The sequence below is a fragment of the Acartia tonsa genome, chromosome 10 (genome assembly GCF_053477335.1).
Source record: "Acartia tonsa isolate MP-2025a chromosome 10, ASM5347733v1, whole genome shotgun sequence".
Lineage (NCBI taxonomy): Eukaryota > Metazoa > Arthropoda > Copepoda > Calanoida > Acartiidae > Acartia > Acartia tonsa.
Genome location: NC_137269.1, coordinates 21,679,087 through 21,695,095, shown reverse-complemented (window position 1 = coordinate 21,695,095; position 16,009 = coordinate 21,679,087). Strand labels below are relative to the sequence as shown.

The following is a 16,009-nucleotide window of genomic DNA, read 5'->3' as shown; positions in this document are numbered from 1 at the left end:
TTGATGCTGTACGTATTGGTGCAAAAAATGGGGACAATTTTTAAATTGATTTGACAGGGCTGTTTATTTACGTCACAAGTGAGGGGAAAGAAAAGGGACGGAGGAAAGAAACCCCCTAGAAAAGAGATGGGGGTATGACGTCACACGCCAAAACAATTTGAAATTTGTCCCCATTTTTTGCACCAATACGTACAGCATCAACTGGTTTTAATCTTATAATTTTTAATATCCTGAGAAAACTGTCTATAATACGATGCTATAAATAGCTATTCCCTAGATGATGCAACTAAAGCTTCTTCCCAAATCACGGACACACACACACACATGTAATAACTCTCTGTCTAAACTATTGGCATTGCCATTATATCAACACGCAATTTCAAAGGTTTATGTCGATGATGTCACTATAATAGAAAGTGGTCGTGGCGTACATATTGTAGACTTGGTATTTTGTAAATAACCTTTGTAGACAGACATACAGAAGTAAAGAAGAACAGATAGTCTTGAACACTTATATAGTAGCTTTGCCTTTATGGATATTAAATCATTGTTTTATTATTTTACTATTTTTTTCACAATGGAAGGGGTGGAAGGTGGGTATTGCCTAGAATCAGTCAAGTTGGTATGTTCCCTGAAAAGGATAGCCCAATCCATAGACGTCCAAGGGGGGGGGGGGTAATAGAGCGATTACCCCCCCCCCAAACGAATTTGGAGGTGCCGTAGGCACCCCCAAAATATTTTTCATTTTACCCCCCCCAATTTAAAATTTTCCCCTACCCTTTTTTACCCTAAAAAAAGCTTGGACGTCTATGGCCCAATCGGTTCTACTTTGCATTATAAATTTCAATTTTGTGAACTTACATATAAAAATCCTTATAATGAAGTAACAGCATATCTGTTTGTCTGTCTGTCAGTGTCTCGCTAACCTAGTTCTTCTTTTTAGAGTAACTTCTTATAGGTCCCGGAAAGTTTTATAACTATTTTGGGGGATTGTACTACCACCCTTCAAAGATAAATCGCCCCTGGAAAAAATTTACCCCCCCAAATTTTTTAAAACTTTTTCTTCTAATCTAAAATCTAAAATAAAATAAAATCTGTTATCTCATTCAACTCCCCCTCCTCAAGTGCCCCTATAGGCCTCAAGGGGGAGGGGGGTATAGCCGCTATTGAAAGATAATGTAGGATTGTGCATAGTAAATATGTAGGTACTGGTTATGGATTAAAAAAATTATTATCATGACTTTTCTAAAGAAAAAGAAAGATTTATTAATCTACTGGGATACAATCAGTGGCGTGCACAGTGTCTTGCCATGGGGGGTGCGCAAAGCGAACCAGAAAATTTTGACACCAACATTACGATTTTAGACGAAAATAAATAATTAAAATAAACGTCAAAGTTTTTCAAAATGTATTTTTAAATTATTAATTAGTGGCATGCGCGAATCAAGGGAGATGTGACAATTTTTAAAAGCGAAGCTTTTCTATAATTAGGGTCGGTCCGTCCGTCCGTCCGTACGTCCGTCCGAGATAGATAGCTTTTATTCATTAATTTAGTCATGTTAGAATTGTCCTATCGATTTTGCAAACTTTGCATGATGATTCCTGTAGTAGTTAGGTATGATTTAGAAAGCATAGCAACTCTATAATCATTACCAGAATGTCCGTACGTCCATTTTAAACATGTTGATTTTTTTTCTTTTTTAACTACAATTTTTATGTGATCTTAGTATCCGTTTGATCTGATTTTTGGTATATTGATTCCTGAGACAACAAAGAACAATATTATAAGCGAAGCAACTCTATAATCAAGTCCTAAAAATGTAAGTATGTCCATAAATATTATTCTGTATCAAGTAGTTTTTCAACAAATTTGCTTCGACTCCTATACATATATATTCTGATTATTCAGTTCTGACACTATACAAGTGTTAATGTCTGTTTGTCCTACCGTTTCAGTGCTTCGCTTTTATGGATGTTGTCATCCTTATTGGCTTGACACGCTGTTGGCTGAATTAGGGGATGTATGAGAGGTGCGTATACCCCAGTCAAGGGAGGTGTAGAGGGGTGTAGGGGGGGGGGGGTGGAAGGACCTCATTTGGGATGTATCCACACCATTAATTTAGCCATTGTTCACCCCTCCTTATACAACAGTATAGCATATTTTATACAAAAGTTTAGCAGTCGGATTAGCAATTTATGGGATCTTAATGGACATAAACATACAAAAAAAATAATCAGCAGCTTTATAGAATAATAGGATAGTATTACAATGAATGAAAATATAAATTCTTTGTTTTCTTTTAATATCTTTTCCGATAGTATATATTCTTTTGGATTTATAACTTAATTTCTATATTTCATGAGTTAAGATATTTCCATAATCCTAAGATATGAAGTTGTAAGGTTTTGAATCTAAAGAACTCGGAAAATAATGGCCATGATTTTTTTACTTTTCATGAGAGCTTTGTAAATGTCTCCAGGTGGTTTACGGCTATTTAATGACCCCCCCCCCCTCACCTAGAGGCTGCGGGCGACTAGTATATTACAAAGTATAAAACAAGTAAATGTCTAAAAATATCAAACAACCGAATCGTAACTAACTTTTACAGGAATCATCATGCCAAATCTGAAAACGAAAGTCCAATTCTAACAATACCAAACTAACAATAAGAACTCTTCGTTACGACGGACGGATGTGACCGATCCTAATTATAGAAGGGCTTCGCATTATTAACTAACAATACCTAAACGTGCTATTGTAACCTAACCAAATATAAAGACAGACATCCTACTACTAAAAAATAAGTTTACCTAAAATATCCGGAGTAGAATTGACAGCCAGGTCCTGCCGAATTCTCACGTTGAACAGAACTTTTGTAATCTTCGTGGAAAACTGACCTCTGAAATTGAAACTTGTTGTAAATTCTGGCTTTTTCTCTAGTTCAAATTTTGAATGAAGATCACTGTATAAGAAGGTATCATATAGAAATTACTCAAAATTATTAACACAAAACGTTCTTTTAAAATATGTTTATTTTGATCTTTTTAGTAGAAGTAATTTGATTGGTTGATTTGAATTCTATCTACACCTATAAAAAGGCTTTAAATCTTATGATATATCAGCATAATCTTCACAAATAATACGCGATCTATCGATAATAGAAGCTGAGTAACAACTTTTTTTTACAAAAATCAAATGACCGTCAGATCATAACCGACAGACAGACGGCCAATATGAATTATATACTTGATACTAATTGGTATAGGGGAATCTTCCCAAAAAATCATCATCCTATCTCTATTACCAGCTGAGAAATCACGTCTTCCCATAAACGTGGCTGATATACGGTCTGACGGAAAATTACGAAACTTGTTTAGAAAAACGTCCAACGAATAAACCCAAGTTTATATAAAGCATGACTGTGCTGTTAAAAAAGTACTTGATATTTTTATACACTTATGATATTGATAGAGAGAAAAACCTAAAAAAATCTTATCAAAAAAATTATACAACATTGCGTACTTTTTAAAAGCGAAGCTTTTCTATAATTAGGGTCGGTCCCTCCGTCCGTCCGTCCGTAACGGATAGCTTTTTTCGTTAATTTAGGCATGTTAGAATTGTCCTATCGATTTCAAACTTTGCATGGTGATTCCTGCAGTAGTTAGAAAGCGTAGCAACTCTATAATCATTATAAAAATGTCCATACGTTCATTTTAAACATGTTGATTTTTTAAAAACTTTTTTTACAACTAATTGTTATGTGATTTAATCATCCGATTGATCTGATTTTTGATATATTGATTCCTGGGACAACAAAGTATAATGTTATAAGCGAAGCAACTCTATAATCAAGTAATAAAAAAGTAAGTTATCAAGCAGTTTTCAACAAATTTACTCACAATTATGCTTCGACTCTTATACATTTTACTCTTATACTCTTATATATATTTTGGTTATTCAGTTCTGACACTATATAAGTGTTTATGCCCGTTTGTCCTACCGTTTCAGTGCTTCGCTTTTATGGATGTTGTCATCCTTTTTAATCTAAGATTATATAATTCTTTTTTTTATACATAAAGTTCATTAAATAATTAAAAATCGGTAGCTGTCTATAGTGCCCTAGCAAAATAGGGATAGATAGTCACTGCTTTTGATCTACCTATTCTATTGACGTCATGAAATACCCTAAATCCCATCTCTTTTCTAGGAAGTTTCTTTTCCACTTCCCTTTGACTTTCCCTCTACTATGACGTCAATAGAATAGGTAGGCCAAAAGCATTGACACCTATCCCCATTTTCCTTGGGCACAAAAATCGTAGTAAATGTACATTATAGCAGGCGCATGTATTGTACAGTGTTTTTTTTTATATATTTTTATTCATGATTAATATACAAACAAAATTATGTCCATAATTAGACAGCGAGAGAGTGGACATTGTACTATAAAATATACAGTACCCAAAGTTTTAAAATCCGTTCTCTCACTCATCGACCTTAAAAACTTTGGGAACTTTATTCGGAATGTACATCAATTTATTGTCCACTGTCTTATCCCTCAAAATCCCGGATTTTTAATAAAAAAGACAGATATGTCCTAATTATAGAGTATTATCGCTATGAAAACCACATAAATATAAAGCCATAAAAGATATGGTTGGTGTATTGTATTACAAATATTTCTGGAATCGTTATATCAGTAATTCGATACTTTAGTTTATCATTAGGTTTTGATAAAGATATATCTATGTAGGGCCAGGGAGAGAGGGAGGGTACATTGGATTGAAAATTTTAAAGGTTTCCACCAAAGTAAATTCTCTCATTCATTGGTTTGAAAACTTTGGAGACCTTCATAAATAAAAATTGGGTGGACCAAAAACTTAAAATCTACAGAATTTTGTTTGTTTAAATTTATCGTCCATTATCTCATCCCTTGATCAATGATTGTTTTTCTTTCTCTAATTATTTTCCTTATATTTTCTATATTTATTAAAACCCAGAAAACTTCTCTGCTTATTAAAAGAGGCCTCTATGGGCAGTTGTGGTTTTTAGTTTTAAAAAGTAAAAAAAATTATAGGAAATTTATTTTTTTCTAGGCGCGATTTCTCAAAATAGAAGCTACATTATAAATGAGAAGCATTTCGGTTCAGCGGTTAGCAAGCTCCTTCTAGTATACACAGACAGAAAGATAGACATCCTGTTACTTTTATATAGTTAGTTATTTCTCGTAACAGCTTTCCGCGGATATAAAATTTACAAATGAACGATTAAAGCCCCTAGATGCCGAAGGCACGGGCTAAAAAAATTGGTTTTGCTCTTATGATTGTACATTTTTATATTCCTAGAAAACTGGATATAATACTCGATGCTAGACATAGTTTTTCCGTATGGCATCGGATATTAATCAGTTTCGAATGAATACGAGAAATCTTATTCTACTTACTTGATTTTTTTCCGTTTCCAGGTATAAACAGCATACAGATCTTTCACCACCAGGACCATGGTTAGGTACACTTTGTCCGGCCTAGATATTTAAACAAGAATTACATCATCCAGCTGTAGCTCATAAACATAATGGTTAACAAACGTACAAATGAGTTAAAGTGCAGATGTTCAGTTATCATAATACATAAAAAGAATGAGTTTTTAATATCAGCAGAAAGCATTCTATAATACGATGCGATACTATTTTCGCTTATTTTTCCTATATTCCTGTTATTTTTTTTATTATTGGTTACCAATTCAAATAAGTTTACGTGGTCTACATACAAAATATGAATAAATTTCAAAGTAAAATATATTTATTTACAAAAAGTAATCTCATATTTGTCAGATTTGACCTTTGAATTTTTGTATGATTTTCTTTTACTCTTTCTTTCTTTTTTAAAGTTATTTCTGTGCAATGGATTTATTATTACTTGGATTCTACACCAGATTATCATGTGCTTTAATAAACTGAAACTTGTAGCTTTCTATAATAACGATCCCAGCAACCACCCTTTTTATCCCATCCCCTCCCTTCCTACTGCATGAACGTACTAACCAATAGGTTATGGACATGTTAGCAATCTAAATTGACGACAAAATTTTCCTATGTCATAATATCCACATCCATTTGGTGGTCTTACTGAGAACAAAATATTTTTATCCATAAATTGTAAAAAAGGATTTTTTTATACCTTTCATCTATAGCAGCATCTCCCCATCTGGTTAGGTTAGTTAGCCCGGTCAGCCTTCCATCACACAAACTTATTCCATTAGTTTCACTGTCAGGTAGGGGCATCTGATGGAGGTCTCTAACATTAAACAAAACAATTCAGCTCCTTTTTAAGTGAAAAATAAACTACCTAACGCACTAATTTTTTTGCTGTTCGTTAGAAGCATCTGGTGTAAAAGTAACATGATGTCTATCTGTTTATTTGTGTGTGTCTAAGGATGCCGAGCCGATATGGTTCTTCTCTACTGTGAAGGTTTATAACAACTATCAAGGGGTATCCCCCCTACCCCAAGAAAAATATACCCTTAAAAAAAGTTATTCCACAGAAACTGCTAGCTAAACAAAAGTAAGAAACACCAAATAACATTTTCCTAAATCAATGTTCGATTTAATTGAAAATTATAATTAGACATGTTACATACACAAAAGATTAAACATACCTACAATTAAATTGATAAACCATAATCTAATGGGTTAAATCTAAAAGGTATGTCTAACATTAAGACAAACAGGAGAAGGATTTTAGGTAGAAATGAAAAAAAATGTTTCATTCTATAAGCATTAAGCATTCTAATCACTTTTTTTATGTGAAGATTTTTTCTCAATAAAAAATAGGTGATTCTCCTCAAGTGAGTATAGAGCAAAGAAAACCCTAGACCCATATTTTGAATTGAATTTTTAAAAATCCCTGCAGGGCTAGCCCGGAACCCAGTATAACCTAACCTTGTGTGACCTACAGTATAAAACAAACACATGAAACCTTTCCCCCTTTACTTTCAATTCATTTCAAAATAAAATGGGGATAGGTTCTGTGCTTGACTAGAAACTTTGAGGGAAACCGTCCAAAAATGAAAAAATACCTTTCTTTGATAGAAGCTCTAATATTTGCTACAACATTGTCGGCAAGTTCATTTGGTTTCAATGAAGATCTGCGAGGTGTCACTTTCTCCCCCAGGGAAGCAGCTACCTACAGAGCAAGAATTTAGGGTGGGATAAAAAATAGAAAGATTGCAGATGGCTAAAGGTTCGGGAAAAAAAACTTATTAATTATTAATTTTATGATTTTTATTTTAAAATTCGTGGAAATTTGTCTGTAATACGAGACTATACATAATTTTTTCAGTATGGCTAAGAACCGATCTAATCCACCATATATTAATCGGTTTCGAAGCCAAACTGAAAAAACTTTTCTTCTAATTCTAATAGTTGTTGAGACAGGAGCCAATTTTTTTTAAATAGCCAAATTTTTTCAAATAGCCTAAAACCTGTTTTTTTTTAATATCATTCTGTACTTTATCCAAATATTTTGCATATCTTTCTAAAACATGTATCTTTTTTTAAAACAAAATTCATCTTTTGGCGCTTAACTAATCATTAAAATACTGATATATTTTTGGATTCTTTAAACTCTATTTTACCTTTCCCTTGCACCTGAAAAGTAAAAAACCTAACCACAATGACATTTACTAAAAGTTTATTGACTCAAACCTAATAAATTTATTTACAATTTTCTTTTACTTTTTCAACCTTTAGAACATTTATAGTTTTTCTTTAAATAAGATAAATAAACAATAAAGATCAGACTGTTTCCGTAATATAGTCATTTTAATTTAGCAGGGCTCGGCAGCTGTGCGTCATCCGCCTGTTAGCCTGAGGGAAAACAACCTTTTACAGTTTTAAAAATCAGCTGAAAGTCTAAACTTGTCTAAAATATGGCAATACCTCTGAAGATGATTAAAGTCACTCCACATATTATGACGTCATACGATAGAATAACCAATGAGAGGACATCATAAATTTTACCATCGGTCAATAACAGTGTATAATGGCCTCTCATTGGCTATTCTATTGTATGACGTCATAATCGGTGGAGGGACTTTAAAAATTCAAAGCATCCAAACGGGTTTAAGTTGAGGCTTAGTTGTGGCTGCCGAGCCCTAAAAAACTACTTACACTACAAATAATTCAAGTAATCTTGTTTTTATTTTAAATTTGCTGAAAAAGCAATATATAATTTCCGTTTTTGGAGACTAACCAAGGAAGATTTGTTAATAAGAAGCGCAGCTATTCAAGCTAACAATTGTTTAGTTTTTAAACACGTAATAACTATTAGCAGATCAAAGCCTTTTGGTGACGGTTTTTTCAGTTACAATTAGACAGGTAAATTGACAGACAACCTTAAGTTACACAGTATATGCGCTGCCAATAAGATATCTATCATATAAAATCATTTCCAGTATAGCTCATAATTCTTTTTTTTGTACGCTGGAAAAAATCTGTTCTGAGCCATACAGAAAAATCATGCAACGTATCGTATTATCATAAAATTTCCTCATTTCATCCCAGATACCACTTTACCCCAACCCCGCCCCTGACCATGGAGGAACGCATTATCCAATAACTTGTAACCATATAAGCACCATGATTTGAGTCCAAAAATCCACCTGTCCCAATATCAATGCATAATAAATATCTATTCTACTACCTGGGTTGACATTGTCATGAATGTGGAGAGGTGCTCCCCCAGACTAGCCACTGAAGGTTTCCGACTTGTCCCCTTAGAACCATTTCCACCGGATGGGGATTTACCTCTGTTTTATAAGGTTATACTTTTCATATTCTAAATTGTTATAGATTGTACCTTTTTTCCCCTTAAAGTTAGGAGCAATCGTCGAGTCAAATGCGCTTATTAGGTCAAACTAAGCAAATCCATAGAATACGTTTCGTTATAATTAAATTCATAGTATGGGTTTCATTATAATTGTATGCACATTTGTTGCAAAATTTGTATAAATATAGGACATTGTTTAAGGACATACTTACATTTTCATAAGGACTTGATTGCAATAGAGATGCTTATACCTTGTTAGGCTAGAAATTACTATTAAAAAATCAGCTAACATAAATATTTGTTATCAAATAAAAGTTTTTAATGGATGTCGATTTACTTCTGTTTTGTAGGGTTATACTTATCAATCATATTTAAAATTATTACAGATTATACCTTTTTTTTCTTTCTGCTGATTGTTAGAAATGTTACACTTGTTGTAGAGTGACAGAACTTAATTAGAATAATATAAGAGAGGGGTAGGTTACTGGTAAAATCCGTAAAGGTTATGTGTTATAAGTAAAAAACGATAAAAATTTATATTAACTTTTTTTTGTCTATAGTTCTTTTCAATAAGAAATACACATATTTAGTGAATATTATCGTTATACTACTATTTTTAAGCCTTAAAACACACACCTTTACGGATTCTACCGGAAACCTACCCCTCTCTTTTTCCCCCGTAAAGATAGGTGCAAGCTTCGAGTCAAATGCGCTTATTAGGTCAAACTGGTCTTAATTATAAGCAAATGCATAGAATACGTTTGGTTATAATTAAATTCATAGTTATCGTTTTGGTATAATTGTATGCAAATTTGTTGCAAAATTTGTATAAATATAGGACACTGTTTAAGGACAAACTTACATTTTCATAGAGATGCTTGTACCTTGTTAGGCTAGAAATTACTATTCCAAAAATCAGTAAACATAAATATTTTTTGTCAACATTTTTTTTCCACCGAATGGCGATTTACTTCTGTTTTGTAGGGTTATACTTATCAATCATATTTTAAATCCTTTTGTCCTTTTGCTGATTATTTCAAATCTTACAAATTACTTGTAGGTGTTCGAGTTAGTGTTCTTAAAAGAAATTGTCTTTTAAATATGAGATAAAATAAAATATAGGTTTGGTTAATGTTATATTATAAGATGCCTTTATGTATATCCTCATTCCTCTTATATCCAAACAATGCTTAAAATATGATAAAATACCTTAAAGCCACGTGTCGTTATGATTTAAAGACAATAAGTGCCAAAAATTAAATTTAGTTTTTTCTTAGTCATGCAAATAAAAATGTTATACAGTTCTACAATACCCTTTTTACTTCAGGAAAAATTGATATTGCTGATATATTTTATATATATTATATAGAGAACATATTCAAATAAATACCATGAATGCATTAGAAATCTGATAATTTAAATTCAAAGGTTCTATATTACAAGTTTAAGTGTAGAAAATTAAATTAAAATTTTGATACATGAACTTTCTGTCTAGAAGTAAATAGCGCATCTTCCCTACAGTATTTTAATTTCTGTAAGTCACAATAAACATTTATTTCCTAACATTCTATGAGGTTTTAAGGTGTTGGTGCTTACCCTCAAAGTGTCTACAGAGCCTAGAAAACCAAGCACTTATTTTTAAAATAACTGGAGGGGAAGGGCATGTACCTTATCTATAATCGTATCTAACCTACAAGGTAAAATACAAACACACGAAAACTCTTATTTCAACCCCCTCTTATTTGAAATTTATTGAAAATAAGAGGCGGGAGTGGCTTGGTTTTCTGTACTTGACTAGGCACTTTGGGGGAAACCGCCAATTTTTTTCTAAACTTACGCAATTAAAAGAAAGGTTGACTCATAAAAGAATTTAATAGAGTAGAATTGCCAGAGGTTAAAATTTGAATTCTTGCATGTTATTGGGAATTATAATTAACTGCTTTTTTTTGTGGTTTCACTGATCCTTGTTTGGGTTAGAGAAACCAAAATGACATCACTATTCTTGGAATATTCTAGTTTAAAGATTAATGATACTGTTTACTTGAGTACCTCAGGTTTGGGTCAGGTTCGAGTATAAAAACTAGACCCTTCAATATTAAAATTTTAATTTATTTTAAATGTTTTCAAAAATGGGAAAAGGAGGTTATCAGTGCTCAACAAGGTATTTTGGGTGAGAGAGCCAGTTTTTCAGGAATTTTACTAAATTAAATTTTAAGATAAATGCTGTTCATTTAAAAGTCAAAATTCCTTGACGACCTTAGGACTACCTTTAAAGGAGACGGATGTTAACTCACCCCCCCCCCCCCCCCCCCCAACTTTTTTCCAATTTATTTAAGATTAGAGAAAAGGGTTATCATTTCATGAAAAGCACTTTGTTTGAAAGCACCACTGATACTTTTAAAATTACAACAGGTTTTTAAATTAGGACACAGAGAAATTCTGAGATCCCCTAATAGGTACTTTACTATACTTCTCATTTTTCATAAATTTTCAAAAAGAGAAAATTTGATATTAGTGCCATAGTCAAAAACTCCGAGTATTTACAAATCATGTTCATTTTACATAAGCTTTTTTAAACCAAAAAAATCATTGGTCATAATTTTAACTCCTCATTAACCCCCCAAACCCTCCCCCCCCCCAAAAAAAATATTGGATGTCCTTTATCTTTTGCTTAAGATAGAATCTATCTTTTTGTCACCATTTTTTTATTAATAAAATATAAAAAAACAATACAAAAAACCTAGGTTAGTTTTTATTTTCTTTAGATCAGGTTAGGATAGGTTTTATTGGGTACTGGGTAGCCCCGCATGGATCAGGCAAAAATCATCCCTTTCGCCCCATTTTCAATTCATAGTTTTCAATTTAAAGTTGATTTTTACACAACCAAAAGTATCATGTCGAAAATTAAAATTTGTATGTAATTTTGTGTACAAACACTTACTTAAATCTGAAATTGTATGCAAACATCTGAATTTGAAAGGTAAAATATTCTGTTTAAAATTATCAAAATTATAAAATTCAGAAAGGGAGGGTACAATGGAAATTATAAAACTCGTTTTGCATTTCGTTAGACTTAAACCTGTAGGGGATAGGAGTAGAATTGAATCTTGATTGGGTTGTATAAAGTAACAATGTCTAACCAGTGCGTGCATATTGTATGATGAATCAGGGGGGGGGGGGTTGACACCTAGGGATGTGTGTCCATCCCAATTAATTTTGCTATGTGGTTGGATACTCCCCAACACCCCCCTACTGTACGCCTCTGGAGACCAATACCAATCCCAAGTTTACGACCTAAAAAACAAGCTTCTTACAAAAATAGTTCTAGACCCATCTCTCCTATATCACTATGTGAGATATTTCATCCTAATTTAATTTTTATGTTAAAAATATATTATTTAAATAAATAATTAAATAAAGTAATTAAATCTAGTGAGCTAAGATGCTAAAAACTTTTCAAAGCCACAAATTAAATTTTCTCAGTTTCTCATATTTACATTTAATCAATTAAAAGTTTGAAATTTTGGTACAAGAAAATTTCATCGAGATTTTATAACAATACTTTATTTAATAATAAAATAACAAGGATAACAACATCCATAAGCACCAAAGCACGAAAAAATCATGAAATAGACAAACAGGGTTAGTTATAAAGCAGTTGTTAATTAGGATTAAAAGAAAACGATAAAATATACTAAAACTTAAAGAAAATCATTAAAGTTTTCTGTTTTGAAGCATAACCGACAGACACAGACAGAAGGACAAAACAATGTATAGACTAGATGCGCATATGTCATAGAAATCTTCAATGAAAATTTTAGCCTATCTCCAATAGGACTGACGGACAGACAATGTGTATTTATTACAAGGTAGCTAAAAAAAAGTAGCACAGCAGTTAAAGCTAAAAACGAAGGATATAATAAAGGATATCGAATATACTTGGATATTATGACAGGGAAAAATTAGTTTATTCATTAGGATGAGAGGGGATTGGGTAAAGGGGGTGGATGCGGGGATCGTTATTTTAGCCAGCTACAAGTTTCACTTTATAGATGAGTGCATGATAATCTGCTGTAAGTAAATAAATAATTAAGTAAGTAATAATAAATCCATTGATGTAATACAGAATATATAGTAGATTTTGACAGGCATTATCATTAAAGAACTGGATATAACATCAACACATGATTAAGGTATATTGTAATGGTAATTTTACTTTATTTATGTTTGATAACCTTTCCTTAATCCAATACCATGTGTCTCCACTTGCTCATTACATATACTCAAACTCCTAAAATAATAAAATTTATGATTAATCAGAGAGAGGGGACAATGGGCTCTTTATTACACAAGCCCCCAAAAGTTTTATAATAATATTTTCTTATTTGTTGACTTAACAACTTTGGGGACTTTAAATGGATTTTGATTGGTTGGTTTATTAAGTTGAGTGTCCATACGGTTCAACCACAAATTGTAACCTACAGAGGGGTTAATTTTGTGTATCAAAATTAGGGATGTTCATCAATTTATCGGCCATTGTCTTATCCTTTAGATCCCTGATGTTTAATAGAAACGAAATCAAATTAACAATAACACTAAAGTGCATTTTAATAACTTTCTAATATAATTTTATGTTATAGTTATTTACATATTATGTGTATTGATAAAAAAGTGCGATACTATGAACAAAAATGAAATTACATAACATTTTAGTAGCAACTCTCCCCCTTCATTACACACCCTGTCTTAACCTCTTTTCGAGGAAGCTTTGTGTTTATCAAGATCGAAATTAATTTCCTTATTCCATAATTCCAGCCCAGAAAAAATGTCGTCTTTGTTTAACTTTCCTAAAGAGTCGCGGCATTTGAATATTGTTTATGTTTTGGGACTCCACGTTACTTCTGATTTATATGTGTGTGGATAAAGACATTCGGAGAATTGAGTCGGGCCTATCATTGGTCTCAGAGTGCGTGAATAACCCTAGTATGCCAGGTGCTTAAACCATAAAAACTTTAGGTAGTTTTTTCTTCATTTTATATATAATTGTATGGCATATAGGACGGATTTATTAAGTTTTAAGGCTCTAGCCAGCTATACATGAAACTTTATTATGATTCAAATATTATGTTTTAGTAAGTTTTATGTGCTTATATTTATGTTTTAACAATGGTCTATAAAGCTATAAAGCCAAAGTACCCAAAGATTCTTTAACCAAAAGAAAAAAAAAATTTTTTTAGTGCTCAAAGTTTTAAGTTAACGTATAATATTTTATTCTGTTTATTAATTGATCTTGTAATTTCAGGACTTTGAAATAGTTTGTGTCAATAAATCTATACTCAAACCTGCTGTTGAACTTGATGGTTCCTGGTGTTGGGGGTTTTGCCTTGTAAGACTAAGATCTCTAGAACTTCCCGCAAATTTGGAAGTCACACTTAACCAAAGTGTTATGGTTAAGACACACCCCTTCATTTTTATTTCTTTGATGAACAATTTAACAGTTATGGGAAGATTAATCTTGTTACTTGTCCCTTGACACGGTACGTCATCATGTTCCCTTTTTTAACTGTATAATTTTGGTATGTAAATTCCATTGTTAGCCTATTATCTCAAACAGCTTCGGTACCATGGGACATAACCATCCTTGTTTGTAATGCTTTTGAATGTATTGGTTCAATTCCCATTTGGCCAGGAAGTTAATGGTACCAATAACAATTAATTACTGTGATACTTTTATATAAATTTGTTTTGTAATCAATAGTGTGAGTGCCAATTAACTTGTTATGGTGAAGTCAATTATTTTGGATTTAGTTCAGTTCACAGAAAAATATTCCTGGTAACGATTATCTCCAGGCGGCTATCTGCCAAAGGACTGAACTTACATGTCATACCCACATGCCCTTTAAAGCGGCATAAAAAGTCCTAAAAATAATTTGGAATAACCAAGATCCAATGATGCAGAGGGAGCGCATCATTAAAGAAAATGTGCCAAAAAATTGAAGAAAATATGCATAAAAAAATTTTGTGCGAGCATAATATATACGTAGACTCAGGGAAAAGGAAATGTGATTCTGACAAATAATTCTAAAGGAAAATTTCCCCACAACCACCTTCCCAATTTCCTCCCCTTCTTACCCACCCCTCTTCAATTCCATAAAAAAGTATACCTCCACATTACTTTTAAAGGTTACGTGATTTTTTTTTGTAGAATTGATTGTTAGAATAGCTATCCCTGCGTAGACTTTAAAGCTCATAAATTTTTTAGGAATAATCGTTATCAGGAACATTTCACCACAAACTACACTAGATCAATTATTTTTCAACAAGTACAATTAAGCTTAAAATAAAACGACTCAAGACTTAATATTAAACATTAAAAGCAAATTAAAACGTTAGTGCATAAGTGAAATAATTTATGTTTCTCGTATTTATTCGAATCCGGTGGATAGGAACCGGTTCTCATCCATACGCAAAAAAACTATGTCTAACATCGTATTATATCCAGCTTTCTACGAATATTAAAAACTGGTTTTAATCTTATAATTGTACATTCTATATCCGCGGAAAGCCGTTTATAATACGGAGCGACAAACTATTATTGTATTCAAATAAAAAAAGTTGCACAAAGGGAAAAAAGGTAGTTATTTTAATTATTTTCTTTTTCGTGGATAATTGTTTATAATATGGTATTAAAACAATTAAACAACCTTTGATTGAAATACATACCTAAAATGATACCTATTAGCAAAAAAAAATTTCAATATTTTATATATAATTCTTATAGTAATTTATTGTATTGCATTACAGACAGCTTTCCTCTGACAGTAAAATAAAAGATTATAAGATTAATTATAGTTTTGAAACTATAGAAACCTAAGGCGCGGACTAACAATATTGGTATTAACATTATGTTTTTATTTATTTTATTATTAGTAGAAAAATTTCTATGATACAAAACGAATTATAATTTTTCAGTATGGCTAGTAAAAGGTTCTAATCCAGCGGTTATTGATCAGATTGAAAGCCATATTGGAAATGATATTAAAAGTAGACTCCATTATCAATTAGGGATTATTTTCAAAACATATCTACTGTTAGAATATCTCTACAATATACTTTTCTCAATAGTTAAATAAAGAATCGTTAACTAGAGGTCTTTTTCCTTTATTTGTATGTTTATCCACCA

At 31.9% G+C, this 16,009-nt stretch overlaps 1 protein-coding gene across 2 annotated transcripts in view; it reads right to left on the bottom strand.

Moving 5' to 3' along the window:
- Window positions 1-16,009, bottom strand: part of LOC145329640 (uncharacterized) — a 49,327-nt gene that overhangs the window by 21,727 nt on the left and 11,591 nt on the right. For both annotated transcript variants that reach the window (XM_080173968.1, XM_080173969.1), the window contains exons 3-8: window positions 13,069-13,117; window positions 8,701-8,808; window positions 7,076-7,182; window positions 6,178-6,294; window positions 5,442-5,522; window positions 2,812-2,900 (exon numbers count right to left, since the gene is read on the bottom strand). In XM_080173968.1, coding sequence (XP_080030094.1) covers window positions 2,812-2,900; window positions 5,442-5,522; window positions 6,178-6,294; window positions 7,076-7,182; window positions 8,701-8,808; window positions 13,069-13,117 — 551 coding nt within the window. The remainder of the gene's footprint in view (window positions 1-2,811; window positions 2,901-5,441; window positions 5,523-6,177; window positions 6,295-7,075; window positions 7,183-8,700; window positions 8,809-13,068; window positions 13,118-16,009) is intronic.